This window comes from Astyanax mexicanus, chromosome 1, assembly GCF_023375975.1.
Source record: "Astyanax mexicanus isolate ESR-SI-001 chromosome 1, AstMex3_surface, whole genome shotgun sequence".
Lineage (NCBI taxonomy): Eukaryota > Metazoa > Chordata > Actinopteri > Characiformes > Acestrorhamphidae > Astyanax > Astyanax mexicanus.
Genome location: NC_064408.1, coordinates 15,060,025 through 15,081,942, shown reverse-complemented (window position 1 = coordinate 15,081,942; position 21,918 = coordinate 15,060,025). Strand labels below are relative to the sequence as shown.

At 38.1% G+C, this 21,918-nt stretch overlaps 1 protein-coding gene across 1 annotated transcript in view; it reads right to left on the bottom strand.

Annotated features, from left to right (window-relative positions):
* Nucleotides 1-227: 227 nt before the first annotated feature.
* spns2 (spinster homolog 2 (Drosophila)) overlaps nucleotides 228-21,918 on the bottom strand; it is a 175,355-nt gene continuing 153,664 nt past the window's right edge. The window contains exons 11-13 of the mRNA XM_022667647.2: nucleotides 17,356-17,519; nucleotides 10,957-10,993; nucleotides 228-5,092 (exon numbers count right to left, since the gene is read on the bottom strand). Of these exons, the coding sequence (XP_022523368.2) occupies nucleotides 5,081-5,092; nucleotides 10,957-10,993; nucleotides 17,356-17,519 (213 nt within the window). The 3' untranslated portion in view covers nucleotides 228-5,080. The remainder of the gene's footprint in view (nucleotides 5,093-10,956; nucleotides 10,994-17,355; nucleotides 17,520-21,918) is intronic.

Sequence of the window (21,918 nt, the reverse complement as noted above, 5' to 3'; positions counted from 1 at the left end):
TTAGCACTTACAAAAAAAACAAAAAACGCCAGTGTATAACTATCAGATTGGACAAGAAAAAAAGATAAAAAAATAAAAATAATAAAAATAACCCCTGAAGATGATGCACCCAATCAAATGTGCAAAACACACTTAAATTAAAAACGCTTCATAGACGTTAACATTTCATTGGTCTGGAAAACCTGTATGTGTGTGTTTCTGAGTTTGTGCGTGTACGTCTATATCTATTTATTTATGAGTGTGTGTGTCTGTGTGTGTCTATATGTGAAGAAGCGCAGTTCTTTATAGAGACTGTGATGAGATGATAAACTATAAACTATCCAGGATTCATAACTGACGATGAAACATGACACATGGAGGGTCACTTCACCCCAACCCCCCCCCTTTAATTTCCCCTCCAATAAAAAAAAAGAAAAATAGAAAAGAAAATAGAATAGAATATTCATAATATTCAAGACATTGTTTTTTCCCCTTTGTAAAATGGTAACAAATAAACAAGAAATAAATACATTGCATCAAAGCTGTAGTTTACAATATATTAAAATCGCTGCATAATATATATATAACTGTCCCTCTTTATATAATCATTATATATAAAACTAATATTTGTAAAAAGAAAGAAAAGACAGAAAACGAAGACATCCTTACAAAGAATGATAATACAATGATATTACTAAAAAAAGAAGCTTAATTAAAATGAATTTGCATGTGTAAACGCGTTGGACAGGATCACATTCAGATAGCTTTTCACCCGGCGCGGATGAAAGCTCTGAGAATTTAACTGGCAAATGAGGACGGTATCCCACAATCCCTCTCAACCTCTCAATCTCTCAATCTCCGCGATGAGTCACACCTCCACAATACGGATGATGCTGGAGCTTTGTTGCTGTTCATCTCCTCCTAGAACAAACAACGCTTCCATCCATATCCATATGCCAGGTGCTTTTTTCTTTTTTTTTTCAATGTGAAAAAAGGTAGAACCTCTGCTGGTCTCGGACTGCGGACGACTGCGCTCAACAACGGCTTCAAAGACACATCATTTCCATTTGGTTAAAGGACGTCTCCGAATATTACGGATATGCACCAAAACGAACAAGATAAAAATCCTAATAACGTCTTATTAATACAGCTCAAACATGAACGTGAAAATATATCAATTATTGCCTTTACGAAAGCTTTTCAGTAAATCAGCAAATGACGATTCGATCCTATTGAAAATTGCATATGTTCCGTTTACATTTGTTCACATACAAACGACTAGAGAACCAGCAATAAGATATATTTTCACAATATAACGGTAAACACGGCCTACTCTAGTGAGCTTCCCCTATTTCCCTTATTATTCATGATTTCTCCTTTCAAGGCAAAAAAAGTGCTTCAGCTAAAATTGATACAAAGTGTGCGGATGCTCTACTGAAGAGCAGTGTTCAGAACGCTACTCAACACCTGCATACTCGACAAGCCGCCATGATAACTGACATGAACCTACAGTATTTGCTTTATCAGGACTGTACAAGGAAAGAAACTCAGGAAACTTGGGTAAATTAAAAAATTAACAGATGATTTAAGGTAGCTTCTGCTCTGAGCAAGAGGAAGTAGATGACCAGACCACCTTTTGATAAGTGGATCAGATGCTAGGAATGACGGAAAGGGTAGGAACATTGGGAAAGCCTGGTCAAAACCATGGCAGAGATGTAGAGATTGGCATTTTTAAAAGATGGGGTTAGATGGCTTAAGAAGCAGGTTTTAGGCATGTTCCTCTTACCAAACTTATAAGTTATCTCACAATATTCACCAATTAAAATGCAATATTTTATATTTTTTGGCCAAACTAGCCTTGTGTCCAAGAGACTGGACTAAAAAACTTTAAGTTTGGGCATGTTTTTACTCTCAAACTTATGTTTTTTTCTCTGTTAACTTCAATTTAAGTCAATTCAGATGGTATATCGCTTGGAGACAAATATTTTGTAAAAGGGAAGGTATTAACTTTTTTATTTTGCTCTGAAGTTTATTAGGCTTCTGCTCTGAGCTAGAAGACCTGATAAATGGAACTAGAACTAGAAGAGAAATGACTTGAGAGGGTGGTGAAATGAAGTGTAATAGGATGAAGTGCTACATACTAGTAGCTCTCCAGCCCAGAGGGTTGTTGTACCCAATTGCTATTATTATCGTTCATTATAGTTCAAACAGCCTCAAAGGCCAGATGTTTCATGCTTGCGGGCCACCTATTGCCGACCCCTGGTGTAAAAGCCTAACCATAACTCTGGCATGTTTAGATGGGCATTTATCGGATGTTAGATGGGGTAAAGGGAGGGCTTCAGACTACAGTTATCCCTCACAATCTGTTAAAACAAGCCTTTTTTCCAGGAGACTGGCCTGTAAGAGGGAAGGAATTTAGAGAAATTTGGGAAGGTGTTCACATGAATTGTGCTTTAAACTAGAAGCAGAGACCTGCCCCCTTTGATAAAAGGAGCTTTAAAAACAACCTCTTGTACAGGAGACTGGACAAGGCACAGCTTTTTTTGTCCAGGAGACTAAACTCTAAGAGGGACAGAACTCCAGGCTGGGGTTAAGGTGGCTTCTCCTTTAAGCTAGAAGCCCAGACCCCTCTGATAAGTGGAGCTAGCACTGAGAAAGATATGACTGAATTAAAGGGATGTGACAGGGTGGTGGTGGGTGTGAAAACCTAATCTTTGTCATGGATATTAAAGGTAAAGTAGAACATTTACTCTATAGGATGTAACTAAATGAAAGTTCATGTAGGTTTAAATCAGTTACCATGAAGGCCGTATGCAGATGTCTTGTAGCCTTATAAATGCTGCCTTTCTGTGTAAAGTGTAAAGTAAGTTTTTTAGGTATTCACATCTACTGTTTAGTGTTCTAAACATGGAAAAGTTCACATCATTTAAAAGCTGTTGAGATATTAAAATAATTTGTGATTTTTTTTTCTCCTAAGATTTGGCCAAAAGTGGTCAATACCTTATTTTCTTTTCTGTTTTTCTAAGCGTTCATAATCCTACTGTAACATAAACCAAATGCAATATTGTCAGTTAGTAAAATAAACTGATTCGACTTAAGCTCAGAACCGAAGGAATTCCTTTTTTCCCTGGATGGATTTCGCGAACTAATTAACTTTTGAGTGAGCAAGATCCTTATCCTTTATTCAGGTTCTCTCTCTTTCTCCCTTTTAGAAAGGGGATCTCTACAAATGAACGATATAGGAGCCTAGTGCACAAAGATAGCCATTCTTATAGAGACTTTGTGAATCTTATCCTTTGTCCAATGGAAACAAGTCTCTCTGTTTTCGTGGGTCTGTGGGCTAGATGCTGCTCTGTGAAGAAGCACTTAAAGGAAAACACTATGGCTACGTTTATACAGCAGGTAAAAGTGGCCCAAATCGGATCTTTTTCACCATATATGACACAGATGTGTCGTTTGTGTGTGAACGGCAAAAAACCTAATTAATCTGATATTTATAATTCAGATTTTTTTGGTACTGAAGTATGATATGTGGAAGTGACTGAATAATGTGTAATTTTTACATGTATAGCTCCTGTTATTCTGATGAAAAAGACGAAACCGAAACTTCACGTAAAGCATTGCTCTTTAGAGCATATAAGCATAGGTTATACAGTGGAAACAAATGTTTGTTAAGACAAACATCAGATACGAGTCACATTAAAGATAAAAGATATGGTGAACAGCTTAAAATAAACATCAGATTTGGCTCATTATCACCTGCTGTGTGAACGTACTCTATCACAAGGTAGGCCGCTACTACAGCATCCAGTAGTAGACTTCAAACTTTTTCTGCACTTTCTGTTCCTGACTTATTTTTTATTTTTTTACTTGGCATGTTATCTGAGGTGGCTACGTCCTATCTAAGTCCTAGCTTTCTAACATTGTGTGTAGCAATTCTTCATGATTTCGTGAAAATTTGGTAGAAAGTTCAGAAAAAAAATGCACATTTTTTTTTACAAAGTTAAAAAAGTTTAAAATATTTACACTCCAGTGTTTCTCTACGTAACTCATTACTCATATATGTTTTTTTTTAACCCAGCTACCCCTCTGAAACAATCATAGGTAAACACCTCAGGTTTCATAATATTCATCAATTTCATAATTATATGCACATCTGGTAAATATATCAAAATAAACAATAAACTTACGAGATTGGTGCTGATTATGTTGGCTGACTGCATTGTTTAAAACTGGCACTGCATTCAAAATCATCAGTAAGTGCTAAGACAACGAACGAAAGACAGAAAGAAAGAAAAACGCAAAATAAAAAATAAAAAAAACGACAAGACACAAGCAAGGAAAATGAACAGGGACCAGACGTTTGCCTGTGCCGGCGGCGTTATTAAAGCAGGCTAACCGTACAGCCAGTCTTCCTTGAGACCAAATCTGAAAGACCATATATTCCTTCATATCCGTATTTACAAAATTGCGGCCAATCAGTGACCTCTGACTGCTGGCTGTAGGTGTGGACTGGACCCGTATTGGAATGTGATGCTATGGCACTTGGTGCAGATTGACAGGCAGCGTGACAGGACAGAATGCGTGTCCGTGTTCAGTAGTATGGCACTAAGGAGGTTACAGTATGAACCCCCTATCCCAAGCCCCTCCCATTATCCTCTTAATCCCTCCCACTCACTCTTAGTCCCACCCTTACCCCGACAATAGGCCTTCAAATATTTTACTTTTAACTGTACATTAATATTATATCAATATGTAAGCTGTGCCCACTAGCTGATGATTGGCTGCTGCTGTTCCAGCATCCCATGCTGCTTCCTCTTATCTCATCTTATCAGTGGGACTTGAACTTCTATTCCTGGGCAAGCGAGAGAGGCGTCTCATTGGCTCAAGTTCAGGTCAGCCTCCGCACGGTGGACAAAAGAGAACGGCAGCAGTGAAGATTATGGACGGTGGTAGTATGGATGGTGGTGGTAGTAGCAGTAGTGGTGGTGTGCAGCATGGGCGTCCGCTGGGACCGCTAAACTTCTTTTTGTTATTTTTTCCTCTTCATCTCAACCAGACCTTCATCTTTCTCTTCAGTCCACCCACTCCAATCCTGCGACTACTTGGTGACCTGCGAGAGAAAGCAAGAACAAGAGAAAAAAAAAGAGAGTGAGTGAGCGAGCGAGTGAGCTAGTGAGTGGTTTCCCAACAGGATGTTCCTGTGTAATTATCACTTAGAAGCCACTGTGCCATCTGTCTGCTCGTGGGTCACACTGACAGCACAGTCCCACTACAGTCCCTCGTTCCCAACTCTCTCGTTCCAGCCACAAGATATAGCATTTCTCCTTACATTGTACCCTAATCACAGTACTGTCTTTATTTATATCCGAAACAATTCGTAAAACGGTGTACTTCTGACCACTGTGCCGAAGGTTTGCTTCTAAAGTTTTAATTAGGCACCTTTTTTGGATGTTTTTTTTGTCTTGTAAGACAGGGTTCTTGCTCCATTTTAAAAGTAAATTTAATGCTTTTTAAGATCTTTTTAAAACCTCAATAATGTAGTCATAATTTCTTCAGTAGAAAATTATTTATTGTATTAAAAAAATCTAAACATTATCAATTTTATTTTTTCTATTTTCTTCCATTATGATGCAGAACATGTTAGCTAGCTCGCCACTAATGTTAGCTAGCTCTCTGCTAACCCTAGTTCTCTCCCCGGTAACCTAGCTAACTCGCCGCTAAAGTTAGTCTGTTAAATAATGTTAACTCTGCTAACCTGGGTTCTCTTCTCTAGTAACAGTAGCTAGCTTTACGCTAACCTTAGTTCTCTCCCTAGTAACATTAGCTTGCTCTCTGCTAATGTTAGCTAGCTCTATGTTAACATTAGTTCTCTCCCCAGCAACATTAGCTTGCTCTCTGCTAATGTCAGCTAGCTCTATGTTAACATTAGTTCTTTCCCCAGTAATGTTAACTAGCTCTCTGCTAATGTTAGGTAGCTCTATGTTAACATTAGTTCTCTTCCCAGTAACATTAGCTTGCTCTCTGCTAATGTTAGCTAGCTCTATGTTAACATTAGTTCTCTCCCCAGTAACATTAGCTTGCTCTCTGCTAATGTTAGCTAGCTCTATGTTAACATTAGTTCCCTCCCCAGTAACATTAGCTTGCTCTCTGCTAATGTTAGCTAGCTCTTTGTTAACATTAGTTCTCTCCCCAGTAATGTTAGCTAGCTCTCTGCTAATGTTAGCTAGCTCTTTGTTATCATTAGTTCTCTCCCCAGTATCCAACAGCAGTGTGTAAGACTGGTGGAGGAGAACATGCCAAGATGCATTAAAACTGTGATTAAAAAACAGGATTACTCCACCAAATATTGATTTCTGAACTCTTAAAACTTATTGAATATGAACTTGTTTTCTATATTTAAATATAAATACTAATTCCTGTATGCCACTGCAAAATGTACTATTTTGAGGAACCTATAAAAGTTAATTTAACATATAATATTAAAAATACAATGTTTAAAATGTAAAAACTTTGTATTATAATAACAATAAGAAGGCACAAAAATGTGATGTATCTTTTTTGATAACATGCAATTCAATATCTCATACAAAATGAAGATATCAAAAGTTCAGATTGAGTTTAGTTCAGTAGAGTTTTGTTCAAAAGCGTATCTCAGAAACTAGAACAGACTACTCTTTCCAAGGACTCGTCTGATAGAGTAGGTGATACTGAGAGATTCAGTGTCGCTCCATGGCCGGGAAGAAGCTCAGTCATTTAATTGGATCTGGGATTATCTGATCTCTGTCTAGGACTGCACCAAACACTAATGGATCATGATGCAGTGAGACTTTAGCGATTAGTGCACACTTTCCAGCTGCCTTTTACACTGAACTTGAACTACTTGTCTCGTTTTCTCTGTGAGTGGAAAAAACCCTTCTTTTATCTTCCTCCCTGAGCATGCCTTACATTCCTGCTTCTCATTAAAATGTCATTTGTAACTGGGACAATGACGTATAAGGATTTTCTCAGGCCCATTTTAAAATGGCAAAAATAAGAGTATATTTTGCAAACATTTCTGCTCAAACATTAAGAATGTTGTGTAAAAACACATTCATTAACATACAGCTCTGAAAAAAATTAAGAGAGCACTTCAGTTTCTGAATCAGTTTCTCTGATTTTGCTATTTATAGGTATATGTTTGAGTAAAATTAACATTGTTGTTTTATTCTACAACATTTCTCCTAAATTCCAAATAAAAATATTGTCATTAAGAGCATTTATTTGCAGAAAATGAGAAATGACTGAAATTAAAAAGATGCAGAGCTTCAGAGTTCATATTCATAAAGTTTTAAGATTTCAGAAATCAAGTGTTCTCCTCCACCAGTCTTACACACTGCTTTTGGATAACTTTATGCCACTCCTGGTGCAAAAATTCAAGCAGTTCAGTTTGGTTTGATGGCTTGTGATCATCCATCTTCCTCTTGATTATATTCCAGAGGTTTTCAATTCAGTAAAATCAAAGAAACGCATCATTTGTGGTCTCTTTTTTCCAAGAGCTGTATATGTATATATATTTTATTTTTTTAAATAATTGATCATCTATAGAAATTGGCTGTGGCCTTCCAACATATCATATGGTGTGACCATGGCTGACCTTAAAATAAGTAATATAATAAAGTATAAATAGAAACAGATACAGAAGAGTCTGTAAATATAGAATTACAAAGTGCTTGACTGAATTGTAATTGAAACAAGGAAGTGTACTAGATAAAAATGTCATCAGTGTATGCATTTAAACTTGTTGGAAAATTTAAATAATGGAGTCAGACAGGTGTCACGTAATTGACCTTATAGTCACTGGTGGGGTTGCCAATTGGTTGCATAACTACACTTTTCTTTTTTTTCTCCTCGAGATGTTTTTGACCCCTAAGGACGCCCTTAAGTATACAAAATGACCAATTTGCATAAGTATCTAAGGCAGGGTAATGGCACTGCATTGTTATATTCTATATGCTAATAACTGCCTCTGGTCGGCCGAGCTTCAAGGGCAGGGTTGATGCGCTGTCCAGTCAGTCATAGCTGATTGATTTCCGATAAAATTGCTGTGGGGAAAGTTGAGACCAGCTTTAAGGGTTGATTCTACACTGGTTTTATTACTTCTCTCATGATTAGCGAAGCAAGTTAGCCTCACAAAGAGTTGGACCTAATAGTTTTTATTAATTAGAGTCCTGACACTGAAGAACAGGACGTGCCGGACCGGTGCATTATGATCTGCTGGCAGGAATTCCTGCTAAATATTTTCGTTCCATTTGGTCCCTGGCTGAGAATTCTAGGAGTTAATATTGTGATATGCTCTGCTAACTTGGCTGAGACTCAGGAGGCCATGAGTTCAATCCCAGATAATAGCTGGCTGCTGGCTTCTGCAAGGCTAGGGACCTAAAGCTGCAGCAGAGGGAACAACATCTGCAATTTGTTAATGTCAAATGCTTTGGGCAAGTGTCAGCTACTGTAAGTTTAATGATCTCAGCCACGTAAGCTGATATTAGCTCATGTATCTGCTATAATGTTATTCATTAAAAGCATAATTAAATTAATTAAAAGTATGTTTAAGTAAACAAAAAATTTAAAACAGAACCTGTGGATTAAGGTATATATATCTTAGGCCTACAACTATTTATCAGTCTGTGGAGGATATTTGATTAAAGTGATCATCAGTTATAATCAGTGTCTGTTAGAGCCTACAGCATAAACCTTCTTTATTCTACACCAACTTTAAAAAGTAAATATCTATGTCATGAAGAAGGGCTCTGACTAAAAGCGTGTCTAATAAAGTGATTTTTGCACGGATTTGAGCATGCAAAACTGCAACTAAACAAATAATTCTTAAAAAAAAAAAAATTCTGTCAAAGACACACGAGTGCTGGATGTTAATTTACACAGATGTTAATTTCTCTGCTGAAAACAGTTTATTTGGGTGAGTAAAGTGCTTCCTTTTATTTGCAGTAAGCTTAGATTTCCATTATTTTAGTGCGGTAAACAGCAGCGCAAGTTATCGGTGTTTATCGCTATTAGCTAGCGGTTCATCCCACGCAGCTTGTTTTAACACGGTAAACACACTAGCACTTATCGTGGTTAGCTAGAAATGCTAATACTGCTCCAGTCTTGATGCTGGAGAAACTTCACTGTAACTTATTTATAACTCCGTACTTTAGTGGGGCAAATACTTTTGGAGCAAATTAAAGGATTTTATAGTCCAAAAAATACGGTAATGACCAATACTAAAGATTTTGATGCCGGTATCAGTATCAGAAAAGAGAAAGTAGTATTGTGCCATCTCTAATTAAATCCGCTGGGGTTGAGAAACACTTTGGTGTGTCAAATTCAAACATTTTCAAATTTTTTTATGTCTGTGCTTTTTTTGATTACATCTCATCACATAATTCCAAGTTACTTAAATCACAAGTTATGAGTCTATAAAAAAGTTGAGATTGAGATTTCTATCTCACATCAGCACCTGCTAATTTACTTTGGCAAAGAGCCAAGTTTAATTAATATTGTGCATTTAAAGTCATTCCACAATTATACGATTATAATTAACATATAGACAAATGCACAAATCCACTTATTACAGATGAGATGCAGATGAGGAAACACACAAATCCACCAATAGTACTGTATTACTGCAAAGAAACAGAATAGAAATGAATATAGATATACTAATAAAAATATAGATAATAAGTTAATTGGAAAAAATGACTCCTTTGTTGATCCCACAGGTTTAAGATAAAAGATAAAAACACTTATATGCCCTCTCAAGGCTTCATAGTATGGCAGGTTGTTCCAAATAACATTACTTAAAGACGCTGGAAGCACAGTACAGCCCTAAAAGCTTTGAATGTGCCAAAGCATATCTGAAAACCTTCTCATAATTCTTTTGAATAGGTCTTTTTAGGTCAGTGCAACCAGTGAACCCCACTTTATACTGTACATTCACAAACACAGTAGAAGATCCTGTAATACAAATATCTCACCCTGGCATGTTAACCTTCCCAAGTGGAGCCACAAGAACATAAAGAGAAAACGACTACTCCGGTTGTGTTATTCTTAAGCAAGGAACACCCAAAGGTCTATTGTGAGACTCTACAGTGCTGTAAAGCTTAGTGTGGTTGCAGTTCCCTGTCTGTGTCATGCTTTTTTATTTTTTATTTTCTTTCCTCAATCTTTCCTTCTGCTTTTTTTGGGGCAAGTGGAGCTCCGGTAATTACACACACAGGCTGGAGTGAAGTGTGAGTGTGTGAAGCTGATAAGAGAAGAAGAAAGGGCAGGAACGTGCTGTTAAAAGGGTGCCAGATACCAGACTGAGGCCTACTATTCAAACTTGAGACCTTGGGTGATGAATAACAAGAACAAAACAGAGATTAAACCAATGAGATCAAACCAGTGGTCTAGGTGTAGGCCAGGTTGAGGTTAAATTTACAGGGGAATTTCTTGGGATTTGGCAATTTAGAGACCTCTCTGGTGAGAATAGGTAATTACAAAAGAGCATTTCATAAGGGATAATCATGCCAGGATATCATTCATTAGAGTATTTTGTCTCCTCCCCAAATCAAGAATAGTCTTAGAGACTGCTGCTTTAAACTGATTTAGGTTGTTATATTCTATTTAATTATGCCATTTCTCTAAATTCCATGCAAACCCAACCCATGTTCACTAAAGTCTAAGATAAAGATTACTAAATTATGTGGTAATGGAATCAAAATGTTGTGAGCAATGCAACGAATCAAAGGGAACTTTGTTTGGCGTTTCAAAAAAGCAGGATATCAGAAGCACTTTCCTCATTTCGTGCACCCAGGGACCCATAAATAAGCATGAATCATCAAATTCTTTCTGTCTAAATGTCACTGAAATTAGAGATTGTGTTAGGGAAATTACTTTGAAAGCTTTTAGAGTGGAGATAACAGTGACTCAGTGAAATGTAATGTGACTCAGGCTTACCTTTACTGTGGATGGCGATCGAGAGAGCTGGTTCGTCCTTGAGAAACAAAAGAAAACAAGAAAAATAAGATAAGATATGGGAGTGCTGGTTGGCACTATTAGTGCTATGAAGAGATTTTAATACAAACTATCAATCTTGGATCAAATATGCATCATTGGACAACTTGTGTAGAGTGTAGAGAACAAGTTCCCCAATGCTCATTACAGGGACTGCAGAGGGCAACATTAGTTATTGTAGTTGATTGTAGTATTATTCCACCAAATTCCAAAAAAACAGTTTTTCAAAACTGAGTATCCCTGTCAGTCCCGACATTGTCTGTCTACATGTCACAGACTCTAGCTATCACATTAAAAACCCAAAACTCAAAAAATCCACATCCCAGGATGCACCTGCTTCTAACCTCCAGTACATGCTGGATGACATGACGTTTCGGCGCTGTGGCTCACCTGATTACTAACATTCAACACGCACCTGTATTCCCCTGTATAAACACCCCCTGTTTTTCCCTGTTCTGTGCCTGATATTGAATCTATTTTCATAGCTCTTCTACCCAGCATTTTCTTTGTTTCTGTCTTTTTGTTATTGACCCATTTTGTATTTTTGATCACTCTTTTGTCTAGCCCTTTGTTGTTTGATAGTTTACTGGTTGCCGACCTTATTTTGTATTTTTGACTTCCCTTTTGTCTTACCCTTCCCTTTATTTTTGGATCTCCCATGTATGATCTCATTGCCTGCACACTCTGGTATGTTGTTCGTGTTTGCTGCCCTGTTGTTATTGACCCTGCCCATCCCTGACCATTCTTGTAGGTTAAGCCCATTATTTAATAAACTGTATTTTTGTTATCTGTGTGTATCTGTTGTGTGTTTGGCCATCATGACAAGTCCTATAATTTTTGGGGGCTCCTGCTGTGGAATCAATTCTGAGGGCTTATATATATATATACTCTCTTTATGTACCAAACAAATAACGGTACCTGCCCACATACTTATATGCATCTTTTATGTTGGCAGATACTGTGTGTTAAGAAATATATATCCACTAGAGGACCGTTCCATTTCAAATGGTACTGATTTGTTCCATCCACATCCATAGGTTTTAGAGAACATGCACAAATATAATCAAAATGAATGCAGAAAACAAACCTTAATTTTTGAGTCTTAAGTTAGTCTTACGTTAGTATATTGTTGACTTGGCTAAATTTGGGGATTAAGACATTAAATATACAAGGAAATACAAAATTTAATAGATTACATATACAAGTAACTGCATTAGTGTCAATTAAGTTCAATGTATATATTTTGCCATTTTTGTTTATATTGTGGCTGTCTTGCTAAAATTCTGTATCTTCATATATATATAACTATACATATATGTGTGTGTCAGATAACAGCTAATCTTGGGCTATTTCTCTCTCTATCTTTCGCTTGCTCTCCTTTTTTTCCTTGCTTTCACTTTCTTTTAGTAATCACACTTGAGAAGACACACTTTGTGGCAATCTGCTTACTCCAGCCCTGCAGACCTCCACTACTCCAGCCCATAGTTCAACTTTACTTATATACACAGGGTGCCCCTGCAGGCACTCAATGTGGCTCAATGATGCCACAGCAGCAAAACCAACAAGACAGATGAGCCTCACACACACACACATGAGTAGACGTGTGTGTGTGTGTTAAAGAGAGTGTGAATGCATCTGTGAGCAATGTCGTACTCTGTTCTATAAATGGTTTCCTCTCAGCCAAAAAAAGCTAACAACCTAGAAATAATAAGTCTCTCTCTTCGTGTCCTAGGAATAGATGGCGAATCACGCGAGCCGGCACTGTTCATTCTGTTTTTCTTGGTCCTGTATAAATAGCAGGGGATCTCTGAGGACACTGCAGCTTTGTTTTGTTCAGATTTTTTGTGTGTGTTAATTTCTATTAGAGGTATTTGTGAATCGGGAGCTAGCTAGAGAGCTCAAAAAAGTGCACAGCTCTTAAAAAAAAAGGCTTCTATTTTATGATCATGTTGTTGAGACGCTGTTAGAGAGCATATTATGTAAGATAGTAGCAGTTCAGGGATTTTTTTCCCCCTGCAACATAAAGCTCTGGCTTCATTATAGCCTCTTTGAGAATTAGCCCATTTGTGTAGCCTCTGATGTAGGTATCAAAGCAAGTTATTAAATGAGTGATCAATTATGAATGCCCTGTCAGCGCTGTCGAGCTGAGCTTAGGAGCACTTATCTCTGAGTGGCAAAGTGGCTACTGCGGGTGATAAAGCTCTCTGGAATATGCTGGTTCTTAGGAAGTGTCCCTCGCTGCGTATCATAAGGCCTGCAATGTGCTATCTGTTCCTGCTTGCATGGCACAAAGGTTAATGTGGTTAATAACACAGGATGCAATATGGCCGGATGGCTGGCCTTGAATGTGCAATGATGTGGTAGTTCACAAACCACAACATTGTGAAGGAATTCTTTGGTGTCTCCTTGAATCAACCACTAATGGACCCCTTTTATACCTATAACTTTACACTATATATATCAATTGACTGTGGCCGTTGTCTTCTTTTTTTTTTACCTTTTTAACATAATATACTGTAAATATACTAGTTATTTGTTACACTAATATGTCTAAATAAGTCAAAATGAGCCCAAATAAGTATAATACTGTAGGTAATGATCATGACTGGTTGATATACACCTCTAGAAAAAAATAAGAGACCACTTAAAATGATGAGTTTCTTTGATTTTACCAAATTGAAAACCTCTGGAATATAATCAAGAGAAAGATGGATGATCACAAGCCATCAAACCAAGCTGAACCGTTTGAATATTTGCACCAGGAGTTATCCAAAATCAGTGTGTAAGACTGGTGGAGGAGAACATGCCAAGATACATGAAAAAAACAGGATTACTCCACCAAATATTGATTTCTGAAGTCTTAAAACTTTATGAATATGAACTTGTTTTCTTTGCATTATTTGAGGTCTGAAAGCTCTGCATCTTTTTTGTTATTTCAGCCATTTCTCATTTTCTGAAAATAAATGCTCTAAATTGCAATATTTTTATTTGGAATTTGGGAGAAATGTTGTCTGTAGTTTATAGAATAAAACAACAATGTTCATTTTACTCAAACATAAACCTATAAATAGCAAAATCAGAGAAACTGATTCAGAAACTGAAGGTTTTTTTTTCCAGAGCTGTATGTTTATTCGTAGGATGGGCACAAATGTCATAAAACATGGGAACACTTCTATTGTGTCCGATCACTTTTGCCATGTGCCATTGGAGCTAAAGAACAATCATTATTATTGTGTGCTGTCCACTGTGGGTGGTAATGCCCTCTATGATGTATTCCTAATGCGTGACACTGTGGATAAAAGAATGTTAAATGCTGACACAACCTGGAATATCCCATCCATATAGCACACACTATCAGCCCTTGCTTAAACTCAGTGTTTAAGCCAGTGTTCAACCTTACTCACAAGATAACACCTCACAACTTATACAGGTGTGGGTAGTGGGAAGTTGTTTTTTAAATTGTGTCAAAATTTCATGAAGAATGAAAGACTAACACATGTTCTCCAAAATGACCAAGAATAAGAAAGGAGATGATTACTGATCGCTGATCAGTAATGATATTGGTTTAATTCTGCAGCATTCTTCTTAATACGTAAACATAATTAGATTAAATTACCTGATTAAGCATCAGTGTAATTAGTTCCAAACAAATATAACATGAGGCACTTAACTGTAATTATTAACAGAAATTCTATAACAGTAATCCTGTAACATGGTTCATTGATTGACTGATTGATTGAACTCCTATGTTTAATCATTGATCAGTTCTTTGGATTAAAGCCACAGATTATTCTGATTAGTTCAGCAAGAGTTCCTGGGTTAAGGCCAAATGCCACTGAGATTTCATCGTGGGAAACTAAGGGGTCCTGGTCTTCAGGGAGCGTGCAGACGGCCGCAGACGTTAGGACTGCCACCCTGCCTAAAAATGTCTCGGACCAGAGTGGAAGGAAGTCATTTCAGAAAGGAAGCAAACACAGGAAGTGCACTTGATAAAACAATGCAAAGGAGAACGACGTCTTGCGCTCTAGGTTCTGATATTTTAGTTGCCTTTTAAGGCACTGGGATTCTGGAATGTCCTCAGGGATACATTTTTCTGAATTTTAGCATTCATATATGCAGAAACATTGAACCAGAACATTATGACCACTCATATATGCTTTTAACAATGCTGACTATCTCATAATACAATAAACAACAACGTGTACTGTGATAAACAGTATTAGATGGTGTCAGAACTGTGTGTTCTAGTAGGGAGAAATGGGCAGGCGTGAAGACCTGAGCAACTCTGACAAGGAACAAATCTCTGTAGGGCTGGTTCATCTCTAGGATGGCAAGGCTCAAGACAAACCTCAACCCTGTAAAAAGTGTTAGGTGCCCAAGGCTTATCAATGTGTAAAACCTGAACTGACAGAAGGGCCACTGTGAAATGTTTAATAATGGTTATGAAAATGCACAGCACTTCAGAATTTGCTATGTATACCAATTCATAGCCACAGATATATCAATTAATGGTTGTTAGACTAGAAAGCCACTGATTTTTACCTAAAGTTGGTACATTCAGGATTTCTTATTTATTCTACTTCCCATAACATCATATAGCTTTTTCTTTTCTTTTTAATGTTCATTTTAATCAACCATTTACCTACAAATAGCAAAATCAGAAGAACTGATTCAGAAACTGAAGTGGTCTCTTAATTTTTTTCAAGAGCTGTATAGCTGTGCAATAATTATTAACTTAATTATCTATTATATTAGAAATGTTTTAAATCAGTTGATAATTTTCAGATTCAAATGAATGCAATCCAACAAAATTAATGAAATGCAATTCAGATTCACATTCTTAACTTCTATAGGTATTAGATGATAAGATTATTTTCTAAGTAATTTTGCTCTATTTCTGTTAGAATGGCCATTTCTGTTAGAAGGCTAGGTCAATTCATGACGTAATGTATGTTACCTTTATTTGACCAGGAGGTCCCTTAAGACTGAAACCTCTTTTTCATCAAAGGGAAAACCGCATATGATATTGAATCTCATAATTATGATTAAGGTAAGCATTGTAATGTGATATTGTGTGTAAGAGTGTGTGTGTGTGTGTGTGGTGAGAATAGCTTTTGTCAGCAGTGGGGTTTAGCTGACATACAGCTCTTTGTGCATGATTCTTGCTTTTTCTACACAAAACGTCGCCCTTGAATTCCTGGAGCATGAACTTGTCTGACCACCCTGCTGGAGTGGTTACAAGAAGCTCTGTGACTTCTGGTCTTAGAACTTCTGTCTTTAGCACTAGAACTGCTGTTCACAGTCACTTTTGGTGGCACTATAACTGAAACCTGAACCTGACCTCTAAAACTATACTGGTTTATACTGTACAGATTATTTGCTGCTATTTACCCTACAATCAGAGTCGATCTCTTAGTACTCTTTGCCCTGGCTTGTTAACAATCTGACCTCTAATACTTCTAATAGATTTACAGTAGTGAAAATGAGTTATTGGAAAAAATGGAATAGCGAACTTTACAAAAAATTCTGCAAAGAACCAAACCAATCAAGTTTTCCTTTTTCCATCATTTTGACCATTAAACTGGGCAACGAACCATTTATACAGGTTTTTTGAAGAACTAAATGTAGTTATTTAATAGCATAGCACAAGATTTTGCCATTTCTGTAGAGATCCAGATACAACTGTTTTTATAGTATAGGATTTTTGAGTATAAGTAGAACCATTTGTCTCCAGTTTAAAGGTTATTTAGCATTTTTTTGTAGAATAATTACTAATATAATTATAATGTATGGTGATTAAAAAAAAAAAACTGGCTCTACTAAAGAACCCTAAATTAGAAGGTCCTTTCTAAATCTAAATGTGGCTCTTTGATGGTATTGGGTCTTAGTCTACTCAGAGTCTCATTTGCCGCCATTTACCCTGAAACCAGACTCGTTCTTGAAGGAGTTCTTTGTCCTGGTTGAGAACCTGACCTCTAATACTGTAGGTGATTACCCTGCACTACCCGGGGCATGTCATTTATGTGGTGCAGAATCTCTTTGTTTGGACAGAAGCGGATTTTAATCTCCGTCATCCTCATGGATTAGCCAGCTCCACCTGAGGCCATTCCAGACGAGGGCGGCCAACGTCGCCACAATCGCCTAGCAACAGCCATTTTTCTAGACTCCCATTATGTGGTAAAGAATGAGAAATGATAGCCCTGGTCTGTAGAGCTTGGTTACAATGAAGGCGGTCAATGGAATGGAAAGATATGTGCTTTAACTGGCACTCTTGTTCATTATAATTTTATATCTGTATTATGTGATGATGTCATTGTGATGAGTCAAGTTAAAGGCACTCACTGTGACTCGGCCTTGTCGCGGTCGTCGAGGTAGAAGAGGGCGGTGGCAAGGAAGAACATCCCCCCCAGGACGATGACAAAGGGGCAGAGCATGAGGGCGTAGCCTAAGCTCAGGAACTGCCAGAGCACTGACGTAGCGTAGCTCTTCTGCAGAGCGTCTGATATCTGCAAGAACACACACACACACAAACACACACACACTTGCATTAGGAAACAATGGCAAAGCATGCTGCTAGTCATCCTCGAGGCCAATGCCCAAATATAGAGTTCAAGGATTGAACCACATTAGCAATTCTTCAAGAATGTCAGTGCAATATCCTTGTGCAATGGAGGCTTAAGGTAATGGCCAGTGTGCAAATGTCATAAACAGATCGCCTGATCAATAATAGGCTCACTTTAGCATGATTAAGGTATTGATCAGTGCCTGGGTAGCCTGCACATCCTCCCTGTTAGAATACGCCTGAATACACATAAAGGTGATGCTCAGGTTTACACAGTAGTCTAGTAGTAATCTCATAATCTATGTATTGTCCAGATCACACTCTTCAGGGTAATATGCAGAGTAAGCAGGAAAAAAAAGTTATACACTCCAAAATCTCCAAACTCTAAAAATAAACTACAAGCTCCAAAGGGTTCCTTGAATGATATCACAAAAGAAATCAATTGGATTTTGTTTATGTAGAGCTCACATTGGTGCAATTTAGGCTAGGTAAGATGTAGGTGAGACCCAGTTGGGCTTTTAACCTTTACAGTCCACCTTTATCATAAATAAGTCCAATCTAGGCCCTATAGGCAGTGCACAACCCAGCTAGAACCTAGATTTAAGCCCTCCTGGTACCGTCACTGACTGTCACTGGGATGCATCCATCCATATATGGGGCCAACATGGCATCTGTGGAGCAAATTCTCTGGTTCCTAATTGGTCTACCCATACAAACCCCACATAAGTGGGCACGAAGAACCATCTGATTATCTGGCTTAAAACAATAGTGGAAACCATAATTAAGGAACCATATTCCATATATGTTCATTGTATATAAAGAACTATTTGAATATGGATATGAACTATTTATGTGTACAAATGGTTTATTTAGTTAGTGGACCATTGGCTGCACTAAAGAACCCATAAAGAACCCATATTTTAATTCAATTCTTTGTAACACTTTTACTTGACCAACTTAGCCCATGACCAATAAGTAAGTGACATTGTTTGAGTTGACCAGCATTGGAAGACCAAGCTGACCAAGCATAAGCAAAATTGTAATGCAATAAGCTACTTTACCAGTATATGGCATCATGTTTTCGTCTGTATATCCAGCATTTTAACCACCTTGACCATTGAAGATCACCTTAGACAATCCAAATCAATCTAACAGAGAAAGCTGGCCTTGAGCTGTGCTTCTCAGTAGGGGATTAAGGACATGATTTTTATATTAGGTTAATATACAGCACCAGTAAAAACTTTGGACACAACTTTTTAGTCAAAGTTTTTATTTTTTTCCTACATAGTAAAGTAATACTGTTACATGTTGGCTTTTATCTGGGGTACTGGTTTAAAAACTTATCCAATGTAACAGAGGTACTCTTGGTCTTCCTTTCTTGGGGCGATCCTGATGAGAGCCAGTTTCATCATAATGTTTATGAATGTCTTTTCAACTGCACTTGAGGATACTTTCAATGTTATTAAAACTGAAATTAATTCTTGGTGACTTTACTTCATAAATCTGACTGAGAAAATGCTAAGATGTGCAAAGCTGAGCTGTCATCTAAGCAAGAGATGCTACTACATTAATGAAAAAAACACTGACTTTAAGGTGTATCCAAACTTTAGACTGGTACCGTACCAACATTAGCATGCCACCATAATCTAAAGCACATGTTCTAAAGAATTGTGTGCCACACGTACAGACAGACCAATGAAATGATATTAAAGAAGGGCACTCGTATCCTCTCTTTCACCCTAAAAGTAGAAGGGCACTCAGGAGTCCATGTTTCGCTAATGTGTTAGCCTCAGCACTAACGCATATCTCTCCTGGGGTGGGAAGGACTGCTGAGTCTAAAAAGGGGAGACTGTGGTGCGTGCTGACAGTGAGGTACAGTGTGTGAACTTGGAATTGTATGTGTGTGTGTATATGTGTGTGTGTGTGTGTGCTGTATGTGAGGCTGTCTCAGGTAGGCTGCCAAATCACATTAGCGTTTAGCTATTTCTACTGACAAAATGGAGGCCTAGGCTGAGATTATGGAGCTAGCGCGTGTCTAATTACATTTCAGAATAATGTTTCTTCTGTGGTAGATTACTGCTGATAGCTTATTCTTGACGTGATTACATCATTACACCACCCACAATGCCGAGCAGGGCTGTTCACACACACAGGCATGTAATTCAACTGGGATATTAGGAATGTTTATTTTCCCCACTAAAAAATGAAATGAGCCAATTTCTGCTAATCATTTTCCTTTTGGAGCTTTTCGTCTGAATATCCCATCTCTACTAATGCAAATGAACAGCATATATTGACCAGCCAATTTATTAAAACCACCTTCTTGTTATTACAGTCACAGCCCATTTTATCAGCTCCACTGATCATATAGCAGCACTTTTAGTTATATAATAAGTGTGATTGCAGTAGGCAATAGACGCAGTAGACTGTATTGTTCTTCTTAACTCTTCTTCTTCTTGTATTTTATTATTATTCCACCAATTTTTGCAACTTGGGCCGCAATTTTCGAAATATCGACTCCAACATTCCAAGGTTAAAATGTGTGTCCTTATCGGGAATGGTGGGCTTGTATACAGCTTTCAACAGCTTTTAGACATACGTTTTTTCCCCTTTTTCCATTGAAAATGAATGTATCTCAATTTTTGAGATACGAAGACTAACAGCTTAGCAACCACCTAGAAACTACTTAGCAACACCATGACAACCACCAAAGATACCATAGCAACACCTTAGCAACCACCTATTAACACCTCAGCAATGACCTAGCAGCCGCTTAGCAACACCTTAGCAACCACTTAGCAACACCATAGCAACCTCTATGGGTACCAAAGCAACAACTTAGCAACGCTATAGCAACCACTTAGCAACATCCTAGTAACCAACAAAGATAGCATAGCAACACCTTAGCAACCACTTAGCAACACCATAGCAACCAGCCACGAATCAGCACTGCAATCACACTCGCAGTTTCTGCAGGAACTGCAATCTAGAAACAGACTCTAGTCCTTCTTTTACCCTGTTCTTCAATGGTGAGGACACCACAGAGCCTCGGCACTGCAGTGTCTGCACAGTCATGGTGGTGGTGAATGAGGTGTTAGTATGTGTTGTGCTGGTTTTTAAACACCTCAGTGTTACTGATGGACTAAGAATAGTCCACCAACCAGAAAATTACCAGCATATGCTCCTGAGGGAAGCATTATGTGATCAGTGATAAAGGGCCAGAAGATGATCAACACAAACTGTGTGTAACAACAGATTCAGAGCTTCTGTCTCTGACTTTACTTTATCTACAAGGTGGAGCAGCTACAGTAGGTAGAAGTATCTAATAAAGGACAGTGAGTGATTAAACACAGTGTTTAAAAACTCCAGCAGCACTGCTGTGTCCGAATTTAAGTCCGGTATAGGATAGCTCATTTGGCTTAAAACATGTTAAACTGAGTTAAATTGCTTACCAGACTTCTAGGTTCATGTGTCTACTATACTTAAGTTAGAATTATTTTTGCTCAAATACTTTCCATATGATCAAGTAATACACACAATTATGTGTGTTCTGTGCCTGGCTCTTCCATAACAGTTCTCTGAATGGATGTACGCTCTTCATCTCATCGGAGCATTACCTTGCGGTTGTTAAGAACTGATCACAGTAATGTGCTTTTTCTATTCTAAGCACACTGTTTTTCTGCATTTTTTTGCCCGCAGTCTCGATGCAGTTTGTGTGCTCTGTGCGTCATCAGTCCACTCACACCAGGCTGCTAGACCTTTGGCATGAAACAGTCAAGTCATGGTTGACGCAGGCTTCTCTCCGGCCTCTGACAGACCTGATAGGTGCGAAGCTTCGGCCTCAGTTTTATCTGAGGGAAAGGAGACAATTCTCTCCTGAAGCATCGCTAACAATGATTTGCTGGGTCACCAGCTGAGCGATAGCCAGAGGCCCTGACACAGTGACACCAGGCTTTACGGACCTTCCTGAACCAGCAGCAACAGCAACAGCAGCAGCAGCAGGGGTGATGGTGGTGATGTCGTGATCGAGTCATCCTGTGCTTTTCAATTAACGTCAACCTGCTGCGTTGTGCCTGAGCAGTTCAATGGAATGTATCGGCTAGGTGGAACCGCAGCCACTGTGAACTTGGCCTTTGACCCATCCACAGGGCACCTCAAAACATACCTGTCAAATCAGACAGGCCTATTTAGAGCTGAAGGTTCCTGAGCTGTCAGGTTCAGGAGGTGGTGGAAGGTGCAACAATGCATACTCAATCTTCTCTGAAACGTCAGGAAATCTGACATTATTAGCGCATTATGTAATCGAGGTATTCGATGGCCCGAGTCCAGGCCTTTGTGAGACA